This window comes from Nomascus leucogenys, chromosome 3 (assembly GCF_006542625.1).
Source record: "Nomascus leucogenys isolate Asia chromosome 3, Asia_NLE_v1, whole genome shotgun sequence".
In the NCBI taxonomy this organism is placed as follows: Eukaryota; Metazoa; Chordata; class Mammalia; order Primates; family Hylobatidae; genus Nomascus; species Nomascus leucogenys.
This window is the reverse complement of record NC_044383.1, coordinates 66065420-66091447: the sequence shown is the minus strand read 5'-3', so window position 1 is coordinate 66091447 and position 26028 is coordinate 66065420. Positions and strand designations below refer to the sequence as shown.

Sequence of the window (26028 nt, the reverse complement as noted above, 5' to 3'; positions counted from 1 at the left end):
GTAAGTCTTTAATCCATCTTGAATTAATTTTTGTATAAGGTGTAAGGAAGGGATCCAGTTTCAGCTTTCTACATATGGCTAGCCAGTTTTCCCAGCACCATTTATTAAATAGGGAATCCTTTCCCTATTTCTTGTTTTTGTCCGGTTTGTCAAAGATCAGGTAGTTGTAGATATGCGGCATTATTTCTGAGGGCTCTGTTCTGTTCCATTGATCTATGTCTCTGTTGTGGTACCAGTACCATGCTGTTTTGGTTACTGTAGCCTTGTAGTATAGTTTGAAGTCAGGTAGCGTGATGCCTCCAGCTTTGTTCTTTTGGCTTAGGATTGACTTGGCAATGCGGGCTCTTTTTTGGTTCCATATGAACTTTAAAGTAGTTTTTTCCAATTCTGTGAAGAAAGTCATTGGTAGCTTGATGGGGATGGCATTGAATCTATAAATTACCTTGGGCAGTATGGCCATTTTCATGATACTGATTCTTCCAACCCATGAGCATGGAATGTTTTTCCATTTGTTTGTATCCTCTTTTATTTCATTGAGCAGTGGTTTGTAGTTTTCCTTGAAGAGGTCCTTCACATCCCTTGTAAGTTGGATTCCTAGGTATTTTATTCTCTTTGAAGCAATTGTGAATGGGAGTTCACTTGTGATTTGGCTCTCTGTTTGTCTGTGATTGGTGTACAAGAGTGCTTGTGATTTTTGTACATTGGTTTTGTATCCTGAGACTTTTCTGAAGTTGGTTATCAGCTTAAGGAGATTTTGGGCTGAGACAATGGGGTTTTCTAGATATACAATCATGTCATCTGCAAACAGGGACAATTTGACTTTCTCTTTTCCTAGTTGAATACCCTTTATTTCCTTCTCCTGCCTGATTGCTCTGGCCAGAACTTCCAACACTGTGTTGAATAGGAGTGGTGAGAGAGGGCATCCCTGTCTTGTGCCAGTTTTCAAAGAGAATGCTTCCAGTTTTTGCCCATTCAGTGTGATATTGGCTGTGGGTTTGTCATAAATAGCTCTTATTATTTTGAGATACATCCCATCAATACCTAATTTATTGAGAGTTTTTAGCATGAAAGGTTGTTGAATTTTGTCAAAGGCCTTTTCTGCATCTATTGAGATAATCATGTGGTTTTTGTCTTTGGTTCTGTTTATATGCTGGATTACATGTATTGATTTGCATATGTTGAACCAGCCTTGCATTCCAGGGATGAAGCCCACTTGATCATGGTGTATAAGCTTTTTGATGTGCTGCTGGATTCGGTTTGCCGGTATTTTATTGAGGATTTTTGCATCAATGTTCATCAAGGATATTGGTCTGAAATTGTCTTTTTTGGTTGTGTCTCTGCCAGGCTTTGGTATCAGGAGGATGCTGGCCTCATAAAATGTGTTAGGGAGGATTCCCTCTTTTTCTATCGATTGGAATAGTTTCATAAAGAATGGTACCAGTTCCTCCTTGTACCTCTGGTAGAATTCGGCTGTGAATCCATCAGGTCCTGGACTCTTTTTGGTTGGTAAGCTATTGATTATTGCCACAATTTCAGAGCCTGTTATTGGTCTATTCAGAGATTCAACTTCTTCCTGGTTTAGTCTTGGGAGGATGTATTTGTCAAGGAATTTATCCATTTCTTCTAGATTTTCTAGTTTATTTGCATAGAGGTGTTTGTAGTGTTCTCTGATGGTAGATTGTATTTCTGTGGGATCGGTGGTGATAACCCCTTTTTCATTTTTTATTGCATCTGTTTGATTCTTCTCTCTTTTCTTCTTTGTTAGTCTTGCTAGAGGTCTATCAATTTTGTTGATCTTTTCAAAAAACCAGCTCCTGGATTCATTAATTTTTTGAAGGGTTTTTTTGTGTCTCTATTTCCTTCAGTTCTGCTCTGATTTTAGTTAATTCTAGCCTTCTGCTAGCTTTTGAATGTGTTTGCTCTTGCTTTTCTAGTTCTTTTAATTTTGATGTTAGGGTGTCAATTTTGGATCTTTCCTGTTTTCTCTTGTGGGCATTTAGTGCTATAAATTTCCCTCTACACACGGCTTTGAAAGTGTCCCAGAGATTCTGGTATGTTGTGTCTTTGTTCTCGTTGGTTTCAGAGAACATCTTTATTTCTGCCTTCATTTCATTATGTACCCAGTAGTCATTCAGGAGCAGGTTGTTCAGTTTCCATGTAGTTGAGCGGTTTTGAGTGAGTTTCTTAATCCTGAGTTCTAGTTTGATTGCACTGTGGTCTGAGAGACAGTTTGTTATCATTTCTGTTCTTTTACATTTGCTGAGGAGAGCTTTACTTCCAACTATGTGGTCAATTTTGGAATAGGTGTGGTGTCGTGCTAAAAAAAATGTATATTCTGTTGATTTGGGGTGGAGAGTTCTGTAGATGTCTATTAGGTCCACTTGGTGCAGAGCTGAGTTCAATTCCTGGATATCCTTGTTAACTTTCTGTCTCGTTGTTCTGTCTAATGTTGACACTGGGGTGTTAAAATCTCCCATTATTCTTGTGTGGGAGTTTAAGTCTCTTTGTAGGTCACTCAGGCCTTGCTTTATGAATCTGGGTGCTTCTGTGTTGGGTGCATATATATTTAGGATAGTTAGCCCTTCTTGTTGAATTGATCCCTTTACCATTATGTAATGGCCATCTTTGTCTCTTTTGATCTTTGTTGGTTTAAAGTCTATTTTATCAGAGACTAGGATTGCAACCCCTGCCTTTTTTTGTTTTCCATTTGCTTGATAGATCTTCCTCCATCCCTTTATTTTGAGTCTATGTGTGTCTCTACACGTGAGATGGGTTTCCTGAACACAGCACACTGATGGGTCTTGACTCCTTATCCAGTTTGCCAGTCTGTGTCTTTTAATTGGAGCATTTAACCCATTTACATTTAAAGTTAATATTGTTATGTGTGAATTTGATCCTGTCATTATGATGTTAGTTGGTTATTTTGCTCCTTAGTTGATGCAGTTTCTTCCTAGCCTCGATGGTGTTTACAATTTGGCATGTTTTTGCAGTGGCTGGTACCAGTTGTTCCTTTCCATGTTTAGTGCTTCCTTCAGGAACTCTTTTAGGGCAGGCCTGGTGGTGACAAAATCACTCAGCATTTGCTTGTCTGTAAAGTATTTTATTTCCCCTTCACTTATGAAGCTTAGTTTGGCTGGATATGAAATTCTGGGTTGAAAATTCTTTTCTTTAAGAATGTTGAATATCAGCCCCCACTGTCTTCTGGCGTGTAGAGTTTCTGCTGAGAGTTCAGCTGTTAGTCTGATGGGCTTCCCTTTGTGGGTAACCCAACCTTTCTCTCTGGCCGCCCTTAACATTTTTTCCTTCATTTCAACTTTGGTGAATCTGACAATTATGTGTCTTGGAGTTGCTCTTCTCGAGGAGTATCTTTGTGGCGTTCTCTGTATTTCCTGAATCTGAATGTTGGCCTGCCTTGCTAGATGGGGGAAGTTCTCCTTGATAAAATCTTCAGAGTGTTTTCCAACTTGGTTCCATTCTCCCTGTCATTTTCAGGTACACCAATCAGATCTAGATTTGGTCTTTTCACATAGTCCCAAATTTCTTGGAGGCTTTGTTCATTTCTTTTTTTTCTTTTTTCTCTAAACTTCCCTTCTCACTTCATTTCATTCATTTCGTCTTCCATCACTGATACCCTTTCTTCCAGTTGATGGCATCGGCTCCCAAGGCTTCTGCAATCTTCGTGTAGTTCTCAAAACTTGGCTTTCAGCTCCATCAGATCCTTTAAGCCCTTCTCTCCATTGGTTATTCTAGTTATACATTCATCTAATTTTTTTTCAAAGTTTTTAACTTGTTTGCTATTGTTTTGAATTTCCTCCTGTAGCTCGGAGTAGTTTGATCGTCTGAAGCCTTCTTCTCTCAACTCGTCAAAGTCATTCTCCATCCAGCTTTGTTCCGTTGCTGGTGAGGAACTGCATTCCTTTGGAGGAGGAGAGGTGCTCTGCTTTTTAGAGTTTCCAGTTTTTCTGCTCTGTATTTTCCCCATCTTTGTGGTTTTATCTACTTTTGGTCTTTGATGATGGTGATGTACAGATGGGTTTTTGGTGTGGATGTCCTTTCTGTTTATTAGTTTTCCTTCTACCAGACAGGACCCTCAGCTGTAGGTCTGTTGGAGTTTGCTAGGGTCCACTCCAGACCCTGTTTGGCTGGGTGTCAGCATTGGTGACTGCAGAACAGCAGATTTTCGTGAGACCACACATTCAGCTGTCTGATAGTTCCTCTGGAAGTTTTGTCTCAGAGGAGTACCTGGCCGAGTGAGGTGTCAGTCTGTCCCTGCTGGGGGTTGCCTCCCAGTTAGGCTGCTCGGGGGGTAGGGACCCACTTTAGGAGGCAGTCTGTCCGTTCTCAGATCTCCAGCTGCGTGCTGGGAGAACCACTACTCTCTTCAATGCTATCAGACAGGGACATCTAAGTCTGCAGAGGTTTCTGCTGACTTTTTGTTTGTGCCCTGCCCCCAGAGGTGGAGCCTAGAGAGGCAGGCAGGCCTCCTTGAGCTGTGGTGGGCTCCACCCAGTTCGAGCTTCCTGGCTGCTTTGTTTACCTAAGCAAGCCTGGGCAATGGTGGGCGCCCCTCCCGCAGCCTCACTGCTGCCTTGCAGTTTGATCTCAGACTGCTGTGCTAGCAATCAGTGAGACTCCGTGGGCATAGGACCCTCTGAGCCAGGTGCAGGACACAATCTCCTGGTGTGCCGTTTTCCAAGCCCGTTGGAAAAGCGCAGTATTAGGGTGGGACTGAACCAATTTTCCAGGTGCCATCTGTCACCCCTTTCTTTGACTAGGAAAGGGAACTCCCTGACCCCTTGTGCTTCCTGAGTGAGGCAATGCCTCGCCCTGCTTTGGCTCATGTACAGTGCACTGCACCAGCTGTCCTGCACCCACTGTTTGGCACTCCCTAGTGAGATGAACCCAGTACCTCAGATGGAAATGCAGAAATCACCAATCTTCTGTGTGGCTCACACTGGGAGCTGTAGACTGGAGCTGTTCCTATTCGGCCATCTTGGCTCCACCCGCAATTTTTGCTTTTGTTGCAATTGCTTTTGATGTTTTTATCATGAAGTATTTTCTAATGCCTATGTTCTGAATGGTATTGCCTAGATTTTCTTCTAGGGCTTTTATAGTTTTGGGTTTTACTGTAAGTAAAGTTTTTAATGTATCTTGTGTTAATTTTTGTATAAGGTGTAAGGAAGGGGTCCAGTTTCAGTTTTCTGCATTTGGGTGGCCATGAACTGTAATGACTTCCAAGGAAGGAGACACAAAATACAGTTGCATTTAAAATGAGTAAGTTTAACTCATAATTTATTTTCCCTATTGTACACCTAAAGGTACTGAAGATGGGGGAGCATTTATTCCAACTCTTTCATTAGTTATGAAGAAACTGAGATGCAAGGAGTCAAAGTGACTTGTTCAAGGCCACATAGCTTGTTATTTCACATCTTTATTCTCAAAGTATGAAGCCTTCCCTTTACAACACTAACAGTTTAAACTGCCAACTTCAATTTAATCACTATAAAGTGATGCAAGGATATTTTTGGTTAATAAAACTATCTGTTTCAGTTTGTTTAAAGAGTGATATTCATTAATTAACAGCATGCAGATGTTAAAGGTATAAGCTGCAGCACCACACTGCCCTTTACTCTAGAGAATGGAGGGTGAAAAAAAAAGAGGTGTTGTTCTTTTGCTTTCTAGATCTAAGGCTTTGAGTAACACTTCTTTTCAATTTTACCTAGCAGCACATTTGAGATGTAATCATTTCTAAGTTTGTTCTTACAAAAGCTGCTTCTTTGGAAATGGGTTTTTGTCTAGGAGACTTTTTTTATTAAGTTATAATTAGACTTTACTTAATACACCCATAAATTTGCAGCCTTTTGTGTATTGCACAGGTGTTCTGATATTTTCCTGTTCCAACAGGGCAAGTTTGAATAACCAAAAGAGCTTTTAGATATTGGCAGAAAGGCACCTTAAGTCCTTTAATTCGCAGGATGAGAAATTGTATAATTCCCTAGCTATCATAACATGTGGGAGAAATAGCTGTTGAGACTTTCAATTTTGCTTCTGCTCTATTGGTGTAAACCAAAATTCAGAAGCTCAGAATTCAGGATCCTAAAGATGCACTTTTCTCAGAAGTGTTTATTATAACAAGTCATAAAGGAGAGAGGTTTAATGGCAGTAAGAAACTGGCAACATTGTAAAGGGATTTTACAATCCACAAACATACAACAAACCTCTGAAATATGTGTTTCCTAAACATTGTATTTTTAAAGCTTACATAGACATCAAACTTAAAATGCAATGGATATAGCTATCTCAGGAAAAATCAACTCTCCACGGTTAAGAAAGAAAGCAACCCTGACGTGTATTTAGGGGACTCACTCAGCAGGGCAGCCACTCTGGTATTCCTCTGGGAAGCCCCCTTTGGTGTTTGCTGTCAACAAGGTGCATGTTAAGCCATCCACCTGGAAAGTGACAGGGATACACTCCAACAAGCAGAATTATCAGCCACTCACCCTGATGACAGCTCTTCTTTCTCCAGAGCTTAAAGACTTGGGGCAGACAGGGTCTCATTTTAACAATTTCAAGTTGGTTTAATACACAAGAACAAAAAAAAGATGAGATTCAAAAATACCCTTGGCCACTTTAGAATGGCAAAGAGAATTACAAAACGTCATTGTTGAAACTGAATCATTAGGTACAATATTCAGATTTACCCTCTGGAAAAGATTGGATGTTCCCTGCCAGGTGTTTAATCATGAATACAAATCAAAATGGGCAGTAAAATGCTTACTTTCAAAGAGCTGTGTTAACTTTATAAGCTACTCACACACCAGTTATCTAAAGTGACTGACTGATGGCAGAGACAGAAAAGAGTTAATTCACTGCTGGCAAAAATCCCTTACTCAGGACCCACACACTATCTTATTAGAACAAGAGAACTAAAAATAGACCTACATTTGTCTGTCTTTGGGGGTCAATAAAAAAACAATTTAAAATATATTAATACGTGAGCTTTTGCAAGCTATTTTTGTTTGCTTTTCAAACTTTTTAAAAATTTAAATTCTAAAATTTATTTTTTTAAATTTTAGAAATAAATATGAAGCCCAGATTTTAGAAATACCTGTAACAATCTCTCCCTTGGAAAATAAAGACTCACATAGCCCTTCAGGAATCATGGTTAACATTAAATAATTCATATGTTTTGAGACATGAGTTATATTTCTGATATTGGGTATTTATAACTCCCTTTTGAAGTTCATGTTCAGATTCAGATTTTACAATATCACCATTACAGCAAAATTGGGATTGTGACTTGATTATATAAGACCGCTTATCCTTACCTTTGGACTTATATTTTGTTTTTCAATTAAACAAAGGAAGGCATATGGAACACTCAACATTGTGGGAAAACATGTAGATTTTGGATACACTGGATAATCTTAATGCAATGTAGGTACACATGAAGTCAGAATTTGGTTACAAGCTATAATTAATTTTCAGAAATACTTTCTCTTTCCCTCTCCTCTTCCTTCCTCTCCCTTTTTCTCTTTTCTCTCCTCCTTGCCATCACCTCTGTTTGCTCTCCCTCTTTCTCTCTTTTTGCAAATTAATTTTTGTCTTAGAAATGCATAATGATAGAAATCTGAGAAGCCAGTGGTCAAGTCATTAATAATATACATAAGCCAAGAGATTATTGGAATTACCCAGTTAAATTATTTTGACTGGGCAATTCTACAATAACTGGGAGTCTTTCTTTCTTTCTTTCTTTTTTTTATTATACTTTAGGTTTTAGGGTACATGTGCACAACGTGCAGGTTTGTTACATATGTATCCATATGCCATGTTGATTCCTGCACCCATTAACTCCTCATTTAGCATTAGGTATATCTCCTAATGCTGTCCCTCCCCCCTCCCCCAACCCCACAACAGTCCCCGGAGTGTGATGTTCCCCTTCCTGTGTCCATGAGTTCTCATTGTTCAATTCCCACCTATGAGGGAGAACATGCGGTGTTTGGTTTTTTGTCCTTGCGATAGTTTACTGAGAATGATGCTTTCCAGTTTCATCCATGTCCCTACAAAGGACATGAACTCATCATTTTTTATGGCTGCATAGTATTCCATGGTGTATATGTGCCACATTTTCTTAATCCAGTCTATCGTTTTTGGACATTTGGGTTGGTTCCAAGTCTTTGCTATTGTGAATAGTGCCGCAATAAACATACGTGTGCATGTGTCTTTATAGCAGCATGATTTGTAGTCCTTTGGGTATATACCCAGTAATGGGATGGCTGGGTCAAATGGTATTTCTAGTTCTAGATCCCTGAGGAATTGCCACACTGACTTCCAAAATGGTTGAACTAGTTTACAGTCCCACCAACAGTGTAAAAGTGTTCCTATTTCTCCACATCCTCATAACTGGGAGTCTTTCTAAAAATACTCTGTTGTGAGACTAACGTTTTTCTTTAAGAAATTGTTTTTTGCCTGAGTTGACAAAATCAATGAAGCTCTCTACTTTGGAATTTTCCAATTAAATGATGATGCCTCTAAAAGTTTCAATCTATTCAAGTTTAGTTGATCTTATCAAAATATATGAGAAATAACTTAGTGTCTATATTTGTACATACCCAATTTTATGAGTGAAGATTCATATTAAATGATTTTGTGGCTCTTTATCAAATATTGAGTACTTTTCAATATACTTAAAATGTTGAAAAGCCATCATTTGGTAAAAGGAGAAATAATAAAGCAAGGATCAAGTCATCTGACTCATTGGGAAAATCAAAACAAAACGAGTGATATATGCATAATACAATTTGAAGCGTTTTTTATTTTTATTAAATTACAGTACAGAGAAGGGAGTAAAAGTGGTTTCTGCTTGGTTTAGGCCTAAATGACCTTATTTTGTTCTTATTGTTTGAGAATGCCCACCATAAATGAATACATTTCCATAAAATGCCCGTAAAACATATATGCATGTTTAATCCTTGACTTTTTACGGTGAGATTGCTGTATTAGCTGAAGTTTTAGTTACTCTCCTGCATCCATAGTCTTAAACATTGTATTTTCACAGTGTTTAATCTTTTCCACATCTCTGTTAGTATGAGCTTAGAGAATTTAAGTAAACTTAATTGTATTGGGGTATGTGGATAGTTTTAAAAACCAAAAATAAGCAGGTTTTAAATATGCCACTTTGGGGATCAGCAAGATGGCCAAATAGGAACAGCTCTGGTCTGCAGATCCCAGCAAGATCAACGCAGAAGGCAGGTGATATTTCTCCATTTCCAACTGAGGTACCCAGTTCATCTCATTGGGACTGGTTAGACAGTGGGTGCCCTCCACGGAGGGCAAGCAGAAGCAGGCTGGGGTGCCCCTCACCCAGGAAGTGCAAGGGGCTGGGAACTCCATCCCTTAGCCACAGGAAGCTGTGAGGGGCTGTGCCATGAGGGATGGTGCTATCCGGCCCAGATACTATGCTTTTCCCATGGTCTTCACAACCCTCAGACCAGGAGATTCTCTCAGGTGCCTACATCACCAGGGCCCTGGGTTTCAAGCACAAAACTGGGCAGCTGTTTCGGCCGACACTGATCTAGATGCAGGAGTTAGTTTTCATACCCCAGTGGCACCTGGAACCCCAGTGAGACAGAACTGTTCACTCCTCTGGAAAGGGGGCTGAAGCCAGGCAGCCCAAGTGGTCTTGCTCAGCGGATCCCATTCCCATGGAGCCCAGCAAGCTAAGATCCACTGGCTTGAAATTCTTGCTGCTAGCACAGCAGTCTGAAGTCAACCTGGGATGCTTGAGCTTGGTTGGAGGAGGGTTGTTCACATTACTGAGGCTTGAGTAAGCGGGTTTTCCCCTCACATTGTAAACAAAGCCATTGGGAAGTTCAGACTGGGCAGAACCCACCACAGCGTCACAAAGCCACTGTAGCCAGACTGCCTCTCTAGATTCCTCCTCTCTGGGATCTGGATGCCCTTCAGGGCATCTCTGAAAGAAAGGCAGCAGCCCCAGTCAGAGGCTTACAGATAAAACTCCCATCTCCCTGGGACAGAGCACCTGGGGAGAGGGGTGGCTGTGGGCCCAGCTTCAGCATACTTAAAGGTTCCTGCCTGCTGGCTCGGAAGAGAGCAGCAGATCTCCCAGCACAGTGCTCAAGCTTTGCTAAGGGACAGACTGCCTCCTCAAATGGGTCCCTGAACCTCATGGGTCCTGACTGGGAGACACCTCCCAGCAGTGGTTGAAAGACACCACCTCATACAGGAGAGCACTAGCTGGCATCTGTCTGGTGCCCCTCTGTGATGAAGCATCCAGAAGAAGCTTTGCTGTTCTGCAGCCTCCACTGGTGATACCCATGCAAACAGTGTCTGGAGTGGACCTCCAGCAAACCACAGCAGACCTGCAGAAGAGGGGCCTGACTGTTAGAAGGAAAACTAACAAACAGAAAGCAAGAACATCAACATCAACAAAAAGGACACCCACACAAAAACCCCATCCAAAGGTCAACAGCATCAAAGATCAAAGGTAGACAAACCCACGAAGATGAGGAAAAACCAGTGCAAAAATGCTGAAAATTCCAAAAACCAGAATGCCTCTTCTCCTCCAAAGGATCACGACATCTTGTCAGCAAGGGAACAAAACTGGATGGAGAATGAGTTTGACAAATGGACAGAAGTAGGCTTCAGAAGGTGGGTAATAACAAACTCTTCTGAGCTAAAGGAGCATGTTCTAACCCAATGCAAGGAAGCTAAGAACATTGATAAAAGGTTAGAGGAATTGTTAACTAGAATAACCAGTTTAGAGAAGAACATAAATGATCTGATGGAGCTGAAAAACACAGCACAAGAACTTCATGAAGCATACACAAGTATCAATAGCTGAACTGATCAGGTGGAAGAAAGGATATCAGAGATTGAAGATTAACTTAATGAAATAAAGCATGAAAACAAGATCAGAGAAAAAAGAATGAAAAGGAACAAACAGAGCCTCCAAGAAATAAGGGACAATGGGAAAAGACCAAACCTGTGATTGATTGATATATCTGAAAGTGACAGGGAAGAATGGAACCAAGTTGGAAAACACACTTCAGGATATTATCCAGGAGAACTTCCCCAACCTAGCAAGACAGGCCAACATTCAAATTCACAAAATACAGAGAACACCAATAAGATAGTCATTGAGAAGAGCAACACCAAGACATATAATCATCAGATTCACCAAGGTTGAAATGAAGGAAAAAAAATGTTAAGGGCAGTCAGAGAGAAAGATTGGGTTACCCACAAAGGGAAGCCCATCAGACTAACAGTGGATGTCTCTGCAGAAACTCTACAAGCCAGAAGAGAGCAGCCACCAATATTCAACATTCTTAAACAAATTTTTAACCCAGAATTTCATATCCAGTCAAACTAAGCTTCATAAGCAAAGGAGAAATAAATTCCTTTACAGACAAGCAACTGTTGAGGGATTTTGTCACCACCAGGTCGGCCTTACAAGAGGTCCTAAAGGAAGCACTAAATATGGGAAAGAAAAACCGGTACCAGCCACTGCAAGAACATACGAAAATATAAAGAACAAGGACATTATGAAGAAACTGACCAAACAATGTGCAAAATAACCAGCTATCATCATAGTGACAGGATAAAATTCACACACAACAATATTAGCCTTACGTGTAAATGGGCTAAATGCCCCAATTAAAAGACACAGACTGGCAAATTGTATAAAGAGTCAAGACCCCTCGGTGTGCTGTATTCAGGAGATCCATCTCATGTGCAAAGACACACATAGGCTCAAAATAAAGGGATGGAGGAATATTAACCAAGCAAATGGAAAGCAAGAAGAAGCAGGGGTTGCAAACCTAGTCTCTGATAAAACAGATTTTAAACCAACAAAGATCAAGAGAGACAAAGAAGGGCATTGCATAATGTAAGGGGATTCTTGCAACAAGAAAAGCTAACTATTCTAAATATATACGCACCCAATACAGGATCACCCAGATTCATAAAGCAAGTTCTTAGAGACCTACAAAGAGACTTAGATTCCCACACAATAATAGTGGGAGGCTGTAACACCCCACTGGCAATATTGGACAAGTCAATGAGAGAGAAAATTAACAAGGATATTCAGGATGTGAACTCAGCTCTGGACCAAGTGGACCTAATAGACATCTACAGAACTCTCCACCCCAAATCAATAGAATATACATTCTTCTCAGCACCACATCACACTTATTCTAAAATTGACCACATAATTGGAAGTAGAACACCCCTCAGCAAATGCAGAAGAATGGAAATCATAACAAACAGTCTCTCAGACCACAGTGCATTGAAATTAGAACTCAGGATTAAGAAACTCACTCAAAACTGCACTATTACATGGAAAATGAACAACCTGCTCCTGAATGACTACTGGGTAAATAATGAAATTAAGGCAGAAATAAATAAGTTATTTGAAACTAATGAGAACAAAGATACAACATATCGGAACTTTGGGACACAGCCAAAGCAGTGTTTAGAGGGAAATTTATAGCATTAAGTGCCCACATCAGAAAGTGAGAAAGCTCTAAAACTGACACCCAACATCACAAGTAAAAGAACTAGAGAAGCAACAGCAAACAAATTCAAAAGCTAGCAGAAGACAAGAAATAACTAAGATCAGAGCAGAACTGAAGGAGATAGAGACACAAAAAACCCTTAAAAAAATCAGTGAATCAAGGAGCTGGCTTTTTTTGAAATTATTAACAAAATAGAACCCTAGCCAGACTAATAAGAAAAGGGAGAAGTATCAAATATACACAATAAAAAATGATAAAGGGGAGATCACCACTGATCCCACAGAAATATAAACTACCATCAGATAATACTATGAACACCTCTATGCAAATAAACTAGAAAGTCTAGAAGAAATTGATAAATTCCTGGACACACACACACACTCTCAAGACTAAACCAGGAAGAAATCAAATCCCTGAACAGACCAATAACAAGTTCTGAAATTGAGACCATAATTAATAGCCTACCAACCAAAAAAAGCCCAGGACCAGATGAATTCACAGCTGAATTCTACCAGAGGTACAAAGAGGAGTTGGTACCATTCCTTCTGAAACTATTCTAAACAATAGAAGAAGAGGGTCTCCTCCCTAACTCATTTTATGAGGCTAGCGTCATCCTGATACCAAAACCTGGCAGAGACACAACAAAAAAAGAAAATTTCAGGCCAATATCCCCGATGAACATCGATCCAAAAATCCTTAATAAAATACTAGCTTACTGAATCCAGTAGCACATCAAAAAGCTGACACGATCAAGTCGGCTTCATCCCTGGGATGCAAGGGTGGTTCTACATATGCAAATCAATAAATGTAATCCATCACATAAACAACCAATAACAAAAAACCATGTGATTATCCCTACAGATGCAGAAAAGGCCTTTGATAAAATTCAACACCCCTTCATGCTAAAAACATTCAATAAACTAGGTATTGATGGAACATATTTCAAAATAATAGCTATTTATTACAAACCCATATTCAATATATACTGAATGGGTAAAAGCTGGAAGCATTCCCTTTGAAAACTGGCATAAGACAAGGATGCCCTCTCTCACCACTCCTATTCAACATAGTATTGGAAGCTCTGGCCAGGGCAATAAGGCAAGAGAAAGAAATAACGGGTGTTCAGATAAGAAGAGAGGAAGTCAAATTGTCTCTGTTTGCAGATGACGTGATTGTATATTTAGAAAACCCCATCGTCTCAGTCCAAAATCTCCTTAGGCTGATAAGCAACTTCAGCAAAGTCTCAGAACACAAAAGCAATGTGCAAAAATCACAAGCATTCCTACATACCAATAATAGACACACATAGAGCCAAATGATGAGTCAACTGCCATTTACAATTGCTACAAAGAGAATGAAATACCTAGGAATATAACTTACAAAGGATGAGAAAGACCACTTCAAGGAGAACTACAAACCACTGTTCAAGGAAATAAGAGAGGACACAGACAAATGGAAAAACATTCCATGCTCATAGATAGGAAGAATCAATGTCGTGCAAATGGCCATACTGCCCAAAGTAATTTATAAATTCGATGCTATTCCCATGAAGCTACCATTGACTTTCTTCACGGAATTAGAAAAACCTACTTTAAATTTCATATGGAACCAAAAAAGAGCTCATATACCCAAGACAATCCTAAGCAAAAAGAACAAAGCTGGAGGCATCACACTACCTGACTTCAAACTATACTACAAGTCTACAGTAACCAAAACAGCATGGTACTGGTACCAAAACAGATATATAGGCCAATGGAACAGAACAGAGGCCTCAGATATTACACCACAGATGTATAACCATCTGATCTTTGACAAACCTGCCAAAAACAAGCAATGGTGAAAGGATTCCTTATTTAATAAATGGTGTTGGGAAAACTGGCTAGTCATATGCAGAAAGCTGAAACTGAAACAACAGTTGCTGGAGAGGATTTAGAGAAATAGGAATGCTTTTACACTGTTGGTGGGAGTGTAAATTAGTTTAACCTTGTGGAAGACAGTGTGGTGATTCCTCAAAGATCTAGAACTAGAAATACCACTTGACCCAGCAAGCCTATTACTGGGTATATACCCAAAGGATCATAAGTCATTCTACTATAAAGACACTTGCATACCTATGTTCATTGCAGCACTATTCACAATAGCAAAGACTTGGAACCAAACCAAATGCCCATCAGTGTTAGACTGGATAAAGAAAATGTGGCACATACATACCATGGAATACTGTGTAGCCATAAAAAAGAATGAGTTCATGTCCTTTGTAGGGACGTGGATGAAGCTGGAAACCATCATTCTCAGCAAACTAACACAGGAACAGAAAACCAAACACCACATGTTCTCACTTACAAGTGGGAGTTAACAATGAGAACACATGGACACAGGGAGGGGAACATCACACACTGAGGCCTATCAGGGGGTTGGGGGCTAGGGGAGGGATAGGATTAACACAAATACCTAATGCAAGCGGGGCTTAAAACCTAGATGACAGGTTAATGGGTGCAGCAAACCATGGCACATGTATACCTATGTAACAAACCTGCACGTTCTGCACATGTATCCCAGAACTTAAAGTATAATAATAATTACAATAAAAAAGCCACTTCATTGTTTCCTCCATCAATCACGACTAATTGAAATTATGTAATAAATTATATAATATACGCTATATCCCAAGCAGTTTAAGCATAATTTAAGCATAATTTGAAATCAATTACTTGAAATCAGTCCCATGAAATCAATAGAAGGAATAAAAATCTCAAATTATGTTTGGAAGAGAATTGTCTAGATTAGTGGTCCCCAAGCTTGTTTAATCTTGCTTCACAGACATTATTTACTTAAAACTCTATACATCTACTCATGTAATGTAGACATCATGAAACACACAAAAAATAGAAATTAAAGGATCGAGATAAAAAGAGAATTAATATTTTCTTCCAATATCACAATGGAGTGTGTATACTCCACTCTGGGAACCATTAGACTGGTATACTCTTTGAAAGCCTTGTCATGTGAGAAAGAATTCCTTGGTTTAATGCTGTTATCGCAAGAATTCTTAGAGGTTTTACTGTGCTACTGCACATGGTGAATTCCTGAAGGGGCAATAGAGTACTGTGTAGTGATCTAAAGAAAGACAAGTCAGAGATTCCAGATCTGGGTCTGCCACTCATGAACAATATCACTTTAGACTGGTTATTTAAACTCACTGAACTTGAGTTTTTCCATCTGTACAATGGCAATAATGATGTATCTCCTTGGGTTATTACACAGATTATATAAGAAGATGAATGTAAAGCACTTAGTCCAATGCCTAGCATATGGTGAATGCTCAGTAGATGTGAGTTCATTTCATCACAGACTCTTTTTATGGGTACCTTATTGCACTAGTGTACTGTGAAAAATACTTCTGGAAATGTTTCAGATTAGACTATTCACTTACTGATTATATTATTAAGATAGTTTTTAAAATTTCACAAATACTTATTGATTATCTCCTAAGTATAGGTGTAGTAGTAGGCTCAGGGCAACAGCATACATAGCTGAATATTCTGAAGGACTTTTAAATTACTTTTAACTCAGAAAAAAATTTCAGAGCCTGCCATGTATCAGACACCATGTACTGCTCTGCAGATATGATGATGGCCGAGGCAGATAGGGTGTCTACCTTCATGAAGCTTAGAGTCTGAGGAAAGGACTGGTATGATTTATGGCCAGTGTTTACAAGGTAAATGCAAAATAGTTTAAAGAGTGTTCTGATAAAGGGTGAAGAAGATGGGGGCTATTGGGTTAGCTGAGGTCTGCCCATGCAAGACTTGCACATCATTTTAAACAGTACTTACTTTATCCTAAAGGAAAACAGGCCACTTTCAAGGTCAAAGGGATGAAGGGACAAAATATTAGAAAACACACAATATAAGCATGTCACTGAATATAAACAAAAGCTTGAACAAAATAGCTGCTTGTATAGAATGGTACCATTGTATAGAATGGTAGGCAATATACATCACACACAGCTATCTCCATCTACTGTTTATTTCATTCCTATCAATAAATGTCATTGCCTCTTTATAAAATGTTGAGTGCACAGTTTTTCATGTGGCATAAATTGACTCAGACTCTAATCAATTTTTTTGTTTCAGTGAAGTTTTTTTTTTATGTATCACAAATGTGTTTGTGCCTTCCATTGCTTGCTAACTGGCAGGTGCATCACATTAACATAGCTCTTCAACCAACCAAGCAGAGCCTGATAGGTGTGGTGGGATCTGACAGTATTCATTTGATATGAAACAATGACTCTTTGCTAAAGGGTCTGGACTGACAGACCTGCAAGGTTAAAGTCTCTGGTGAGCTTGAGAATAAACTACAGAGGTTTACATTTCCACACATGGTCTGCAAGACCAATTTGCCATAAGTATATTCAGGAGCGACCACTCTGCCTTCTGTGAATATACAGTCTCTCTATTTTAGACCTTTTTAACAAGCAGTAAATGCTTCTGTCGGAAGGGAGAATTCTGTGAGGTTGCTAAATAATGACAAAGTGCTGGAATAAATAGAACATTTGGCCTTGAGAGTTCAGTGTTCTACTGACAGTCAGTGTTCTGACAAACATTCAGAGTTTGATAGTGAATAGTCTGTTCTCTGTGTAAAAGTGGACAATAACAGATGTGTAGCTCCCTAGGAATTGAGATGTAAATATCTGCAAACTAATTTGGTTTTCATTTAGTGTAAGTAGAAACTGCCTCATGGAAATAGTTTCAAGATGAGAGGTAGTGTTTCAAAAGAAATATGTAAAATATCTTTTCTTATTATTTTGCTAACTTAGAAAAATAGTTGTATATTTTTCTGCTTCCCATGATATTTCTTTGGACTAAAAAATTTTACGACAGTTTCACTGGATTGCAAAAACGTATTTTATAAACTTATAATTTATCAAATCTATTAGACTGAAAAAAGATAAATATAATACAAGAAATCCTGGTTTTGTCTGAGAAGGAGTCTAAGAGTTTATGAACAAAATCAGATACATTTAATAAAACATATTGAAATATGTAGTTCAGGGAAATCTTGACACATACCAGGATTAGATTTAGCTCCATGCAACAGATAACTTATTAAAAAGCAGAGGTTTAAGCAAAATAAAGTATTTCTCTCATTAACAGAAAGTTTCTTACTGAACATTTCCAGGCTAGTATGGTGGTTTTATAGTTAAGGATTTAAACTTCTTTCATCATTTTGCTTCACCATCTTAGCACGTATCTTTAATTCTCACGGTGACCTGGTAGTCCGAGATGACTTCTGGAATTCAAGACATCTCATGGACATTCTAGACTTCAGAAGGAAGGAAGATTTGGAAGTCATGCTACTCTTCAAGAGATTTTCCAGAGGTCAACATAATACTCTAACGCTTCTGCTGACATCTGATTGTTCAGAATTTAGTCCCGCGGCCACACTTTAAGCTCTAAGGGAGGATAGGAAACTTAGCTGGGTACATTAGTGACCCACGTGCAATCAAGAGTGCACTAATACAGTATTTGTATCTGTATGAGATGAGTATCTCTGGGCCACTGTCCAGAGGATTCTCTGAAGCCCCCGGCTTACTCTTCAAAGCCATAAGTACTATTTCTCCCAAATGCACGCAATTGCTAGCTCTGTCCAGTGGTAGAACTTTAAGTGTGATGTTTCCTAGTGTGCTCCATGACCACCCTGTGAGGGGGTCCACGTGTGCTCAGTGTGCATTTTCCAGAGCTGGAGACTTGAACTGGATGCTGCTGAAGCACTATTTGTTTGCCAATAAGTTTGATGTGGATGTTGACCTTTTTGCCATCCAATGCTTGGATGAGCATCTGAGACATAAAGCTTTGAAGACATTAAAACACTGACCATTACAGGCAATTTTATGAATAATAAGAAGGATACACAAAAAATATCCTTATCTGGTTCCTCTTCCTTGTCAACAAGCATCAGGAAAATCGTATGAAGTCCTCTTTGGGGTGGGGACTCTTAGTTTTCTTGTCAGAGAAGCTGCATGTTTTCTGCAGAACACCATTGGCTAGATATGTGATAGCATTAAATGTTCACCTAAATTTAACGTGAGGGGGAGTAAAAGTAGCCTTGAGGCCAGAGCAGGTAGCAAGGCATTCTGGAAAGAGGGGACCAGGGTGCCTGGGGAAGAGGCCGATGCATAAGGTCAGCCTGTTCAAAGAGCTCAGGGACTTAGCAAAACGAGAAGATTTCACCTGTGCCAAAACTATTAAGAATTTTAAATGTGACAATTTTCCTGGTATGAATAAACTTATAGCAACAAACAACCATAATGATACAATTGATCTGATATGTTGTATTGAAATATAAATTTGATTTTACTGTAAATTATTTGGCTAGGCTGGTCTTGAACTCCTGACCTCAGGTGATCCACCCACAATGGCTTCCCAAAGTGCTAGGATTACAGGCGTGAGCCACCACGCCTGGCCCATCAAGGCTATTTTTTAAGAACTGAAATGTGTACACTGAAATACACATTTATAAGTGCTGCTTTTAAATATGTGCCAACCTAACTTTTTCTCTCTACAGATGCTGAAGTAGAGGGAAAAAGTGAAAGGCAGGGGGTGCTCACTTTTTCCCTGAGCAAGAGGAAAGGCAACTTCCCTCAGTTCTTATGGAAGAAAAAGTGCAGGCCATTCGAAGTCTGCCTTCAAGACAGAAAAAGAGGAATCACTTTCTTGAGCACTTTTTTTCTCATCCCTGTCTCCTTGCTCCTGTCGGGATTAGGCTTGACCTTTTAGTATTTCTTTGTAACAAGGAGCTGGAAAATACAGATTAAAACACGGTGGGAAATGAGGGATACTGAGATGTGTTGAGCGGCAGGGCAATCAAACAGCTGTCGGAGAGGGAAAGCTGGATCATATCAGGGTGGATGCTATCAAAAGAGTTATGAGCTTAACATGACAGAAAATTGCATGTTCTTGAAATATGCCATTACAAAATGCCAGTCTGACATTAAGCTCTTTATAGAGGTATCATGTCCTTAAATAGCCTGGTGATTATTCGTGTCCCTGGAGCTCTACTTTTCTCCCTGATTTTGTAATAAGCTGGCTTGTCTTTAATCACTGCAAAGAGTATCACCATCTTAGAAAAATTCTTAAAAGAAAATTAATTTTGATTTCCATTGATGTCCTAGAGAGCTTTTTTTTTTTTTTTTTTTTTTTTTTTTTTTTTTTTTAATAGCTGGGATGGAGATGCAGCCTTTTGTCCCACAGTGACAGGAGGTAGCAGTTTCCTGTAAGGGTAGGGATCCAACTTTGACCACCCTTAAAAAACAAAAGCATTTTCTATATGCCCATTATGTGTTAAGCACTTTACATGCATTATCTCATTTAATTCTCATAAAACCTATAAGGTAAGTTCTATTATTAGACTCATTGAAATTGAAGTGCAGACCAAGTGACTTTCCCAAGGTCACTCAGCTGGCTAGTCAGTAGTAAAATGGGAATTTTAACCCAGGCAGATTGATTCTGGAGCCTATTCTCAGATAGTTACACTGCTTTCCTCAAGGACCATGTTCCATTGAGAGGCCTAAGTGGGAAGATAAGGTAAATTATTATGAAATATTTATAGAAAGGATAAAAGAGAACAAGAGATAAGATAACGCATTCCACCTTTGTCTTTAGAATGGTGTGGTTAAGAAAACAAAAACACCTGGGCTGGGCTTTATACATTCAGAGAACATTCTAATCAATGCTACTGCCACCAGAGAAAAAAAAAAAGAGATTATTCTTGCATAAGGAGAGGCAACAGGAAGTGTGAATGAGGAGCACAAATGTGGAAAGTAAAGCTCTTTAAAAAGGAAAGCAGCTGCAAACTTCCCATCTGCAGTGTTTGTCTCGGCTCCGGTCATCACTGCCACGATTACCCCTGGATGAATTCCTCAGTGGAAATATCAACAAGGTAGGAAATGTGATAATTATATTTTCTATTGTCCCCCAAAGAATATATTAAGATGGTAGATATGGACATAATTTGGAAGAAAAGTGCTATGTAGTGGACACAATTGCTGATGAAATAAAACTAGCTGATTTTTCATCCTCTGGTATTAGCAAAAAGGCAAAGTCCCAGATGTTATTCTGTGCCTCTTCTACAGTGTAGTTGTAACTGAACAACAGCTAGGCTTACTGGATTGCTTTTTGCCTTTCTCTATAAAATAAATATATATTAAGTATATTCTAGACAATCTTCTAGAGGTCATAGTAGTAACAGTGAATGATCCAATAGATGGCTTGGGATATCACCTCATACTAGTTGGTGGAGTAGAGAAAGTATTGATGCCTGTTGATGTAAAAAAGGTTTCTGGAGGGAGCTAACACTCGAGGGGGATTTTTTGTGACTCAAAAATATTGAATATTGATATGTGATGGAATATTGATATGTTAAGCTCTCTTTCTATAACCTCCAGCTTTTCTGATGCTGTCACCTAAGATGCCTGCTAAAACTTGTACTCTCATCAGTCTTGCATGGCAATCTAGAAGTGTGGGAATATTATTGTCTTGTAGGGAAACCTTCAATCAAAAAGGACCATGAGACAATGGTCAAACATTTCTCTCTTTTGCCCCTTGGGCAGGCAATTTTGAGACTTTTTGTATAGCTCCTCTTAAGATCTGAGTGAAATCACGCACAGTTGCCCACAGTGATGTTCAATGCCCTGTGCGCCTTTGCACTGACTTTCTCTCCTGCCCCATTTTATTCTCACTAGATCTTCTCTCCTATTTCCTGGAATCATTTCCAAAGTAAACGACCTGGATGCAATTCTTATCCAGGTTCTGTGGTTATGGAGGTCCCAGACTAAGACAATGCCACATCGTAATAGGAGCAATATCTATGGGCTGAGAGATGACAGGAGTGTTTGTCAGGGTATGGTACTGGCATTTAATACAGCTTTCTCTCCTCTACCATCTAAATATTGGCATTGTGGAAGGTTTCTCTAGGATTTATCTGCTCTTTTAAAGTCTTCTTTTCTTTATCTACACTTTCTCTTCTTTATATTTCTCTTCTGTATTTTCTCCTTAGACAATCTACAGTTCTATGGTTTTAAGCACCCCCTTTATTTTAATGGCTCCCCCGGATTGTACCTTTAGTCCTTATCTTGCTTCAGAGCACCAGCATCATATATCCAATTGTCTACATATCATCTCCCTTTGGATGTCTAACTGGCATCTTTTTCTTCATTTGTACAAAATAAAACTCTTGTTTACCTCCCAATAAAATAAGCTGTTTCCTACAAAAGAAGCTATTATGCCCCTATTCTTTTTCATGGCACCACCATCTACACTATAATTCAGACAAAGAAAACTTGATGTTGTTCTTGGTTCTACCCTTTTCACACTCTTCCCAGCAAGTTCTGAATATTATATCTCCAGAATAGATTTAAAATTTATCCACTTATCTACATCCCCACTGCCATTGCCCTTGTCCTAGGCATAATTATCTTTTGTCAGGACCACTCCAATAGCCTTATAAAATCTGTTAGAGATAATGCCATCAGAATAGTTTAAACAAATACACAAAAGTCACTAGCCCTTTTCAAGCCTTCCAATGGTTTCCTAAGGCATCTGGAAATAAAAGTTAAAAATCTTTCCATGTTCCCAAGGCCCTACATGATCTAGGCCCTGCTAACATTAGATTTTTTCTTCTTGTACACTATTGCTAGAGACTGAGTGTTTATGTGCCCCCCAGATTCACATGTCAAAACCTAACTGCCAATGTGATGGTATTTGGAAATGGGGTCTTTGAGAGGTGATCAGATCATGGGGCAAAGGTTTCATGAATGGGATTAGTGCCCTTATAAAAGAAACTCCAGAGAGCTAGTTAGTCCCTTCCGTGTGAGGACACAGTGAAACTGCTGTCTAGGAGCCAGGAAGTAGTCCTCACCAGAACCAAGTCCACTGGTGCTTTGATCTTGAACTTTCCAGCCTCCAGATCAGTGAGAAATATATTTCTGTTGTTTATAAGTCATCCAGTCTATGGTATTCCATTACAGCAGCTGGAGTGAATGAGGACACTTATGCACGAGCCACAGTAGTGTCTTTTCATTCTCCAAAAAGCCCAGCTTCTATCTTTCCTCAGGGTCTTCCATTTCTGAACCTTCTGCCTGGATAGTTCCTTTTCCTGCTTTTCATGGGCCATACTCCTTATTCTTCAGGCCTCAGTACAAATATCTCCTCCTCTGAGAGTGATTCTTGTCTTGGTGACCTGTTAAAATGCCCTCCATCCCAGTTACTGTCTATCACTACTTGTTTATCTCCTTCATAATTCTTCTCAGAAATTTTGTATTGTGTTTTGAGCCATTTTTATTTTCTTTTTATCTTTTCAATTAGAAGGTAAGCTCTGTAAGGTCAGAAGTCTTCTTTCTTGACAAGTTTTACATTGCTAAACCAGATCTGGCAACTTTGTGGAATATAAATGGATAGGATAATTATTTTGAGAAATTCTTCCGGATGGGTGCATGTAGGAATCTTTTTTTTTTTTTAAACTTACACTGAGGCAAAGAACCTAATAATGTCTAATTTTTCCTGTCTCAATAATCTATACATCCTTGCGTCATTGAAACCCTAAAGAGACCAGGAGAGGGGAGTAAACAATCATTTTTTGTGTATGTGTGAATACATAAAGACATTCTTCTAAATCTTTACTTCTTATTTTATATGGTCATATTATTTTCAAGTAGGAACAAAACTGATGATTCATCTCTTAGTAATCAAATTTATTATAACCAATTATATTTTTTCAATAGCTTTTATCTAAATAGAATGATTACATCTGAGAAGCATGAGATTTTTATGGGAAAGGACACAACTTCAATTCTATTCAGTCTGTAATGTTTTCTCTTTTTATAAAAATGACTTGGCTAACTTCTTGTAATATAACCCTGCCACACACAGAATGAAATTCTTAGTACTTCTTAACTCTTCCCCTCTTAAGTCATTCTGTCTTTCAGATACACACAAATTCATTGTCTCAATTCCTTTCAAAGACCCATGTATCCAAAACTTCAATACCTTTTAGTCACAAATGCTTCTTTTACTCTCGTTTCAGTTTTCATACCTGCCACATCAGGATGTGGTGCCCAGCTTCTTCATGTCATCACAGGCTGGATGTGTTTGCTTCATTTTGTGATTCTGGGGCAGAGGGCCCTGAGTTCACTTTGGTAGCCTTATTCTAAAATTTGGTGCCAAATATCACGAGTGTCAAAGGAATAAATGTTTTGTATTTTTATGGTGAAAATAATGATAAAGCAAGTCCAGTCCTGTGTTGATTAACTATTAATACCAATTTTTATTATTTCTGAAAATACCTACACACATGTATGTATATCACAGCTAACATTAAATTCTTAGGCAATTTTCTTCTTAAAATCTTATATTACAGCATCTTGCAGCTTTTTGTAATTTAGGATTTCTCATACTGAATTTTCCTAAAGAGAGACGCATGCCTATTGTTTGTGATTTAGTTTCTTGATATGTAATAACTGCATCATGGGTTTTGTTACATTTAAATGTAAAGCAACTGGGTTGTGATGCATAGATTTGTTAATATTGTACTCTCAGTTTGCCAAAATGACATGAAATAATTTGATTTTATATATTGCTCTTGATGCCCCTTGTAACTCTCTTATAGTTAGCTAGACTTTGAGATTTTACAATACAGAGATTTTCTGTACTCTAACCTCAGGGAAAACTCATTACCACTTTTTTTTTCTTTCTTTCTTTTTTTTTTTTTTTGAGATGGAGTCTCTCTCTGCTGCCCAGGCTGGAGTGCAGTGGTGCAATCTCGGCTCATTGCAACCTCCGCCTCCTGGGTTCAAGCGATTCTCCAGCCTCAGCCTCCTGAGTAGCTGGGATTATAGGTGCATGCCACCATGCCTGGCTAATTTTTGTATTTTTAGTAGAGACGGGTTTCACCATGTTGGTCAGGTGGGTCTCGAATTTCTGACCTCGTGATCCACCCACCTCGGCATCCCAAAGTGCTGGGATTACAGGCGTAAGCCACTGTACCTAGCCACCACTTTTGTAATTACTTGATGGGTATTAGAAATACCTGCTTGGTGATCAGTCTCTCTAATGGGTCCTGTCTCAACTGACTTGAAAAGAACCCAGAAGAAGATTTGATGTATTTGATCAGTCAAGTGCTGTCCTTGATTCATCTGAGTGATTTCTATCCTCTTCACCTCTTTCTGTCTGTGCTCCATGTTTAATAATCAAATGCTCTTACCATCAGTGCAGAGGGGTCCAGACCTCCCATATGGGCAGAGGCAGACAATATCTGTTCCGGATTTTGGAACACAGGTGGCACCATTTCCACATGGGTTGTTTTCACAACTTGCAAACTGGCACAGCTTGCCTGAATACAGCCTTGGACACTCGCAAAACAGATTTTCATTATCACTGAGAAGGGAAAAAATTTAAAAATTCATTAGGAAACAACTGATATTTTCTACACACATACACATATATACACATGCATGAACACATATGCAAATAAAATTATAATTGCATCTTTTCTAATAAGTGACTTTTTTTCTCCCTCTTTTTTCTGTTTCAACTTTTGAGTATTTGTAACTGTGTGCTTTCCATTGAAAGCAGATTAACAGCTTTATAGATTATCTGAAGCCATGAATTCTATTTTAAGCCATCTATTTTTATTTTTGATTTGTCTCATCTTTTATTTCACACTGGGTGCCTTTTCAGGGCTTCACTGAATATGTGTGGTGCTGCCTCAATAAAGTGCATCAAACGTCTATTAGCAAAAAACATCTTAGACTCAAAGCTCAGAGGAGAATTTTAAGCTGGTGATAAGCTTCCCCACACCGAAGACAAAGTCCTCCAAGAGCTACATTTGTAGTAATTCCGAAAATAAGACACAGTGGGAAGGTATAATGACTATATAACTCTTCAGCTTAAAATATGGTTTGGTGGCCCCAGGCTGCGACTGTGCATGAAAGTGGAGCTCAGGAAAAATACTCCTCTTACCTGCCAGGGAAGCATTCTCAAGAGGGAGAAGTGACTTGGAGTTTGTTATTTCTGCCTTCTCTGCATCCATTGCCCCATTTAAAGTAACAGATGCCTTTGTTTTCCTTTCCAAGACCCACCCCTCCACCATTCTCAGCCCATGTTGTCTGGGAGACACAGTCTCCACTCTTGGTGCCAATCATAGTGTGTAGTGCAGGGTGGATACATGACACGCTAGGTCAACTGGCCAACCTCAGCTAGAACTCTCCCGAGAGTACTCATTTTATCTGCTGGTGTTGCTACACTGGTAATTGATGGTGGCATGTGCCTGTCCAGAGGGAAGAGCCTAGCTGAGAATAAATAGCTAATACTTAGCAATGTAAATATGTGACAGAGAAATATAGATTATTGATTACCTGGGTACCAGATCTAGCCAGTACTCTGTAGTTATGTGAGACAATATATTCCACTGCTTTTACGTTTTTAAAGCCAGTTTGATT

The 26028-nt window shown here is 39.1% G+C and overlaps 1 protein-coding gene across 1 annotated transcript in view; it reads right to left on the bottom strand.

The window, feature by feature from the left end:
* The window catches only part of EYS (eyes shut homolog), a 1808075-nt gene that overhangs the window by 124307 nt on the left and 1657740 nt on the right, over positions 1-26028 (bottom strand). The window contains 1 exon segment of the mRNA XM_030809409.1: positions 24792-24964. Coding sequence (XP_030665269.1) covers positions 24792-24964 — 173 coding nt within the window.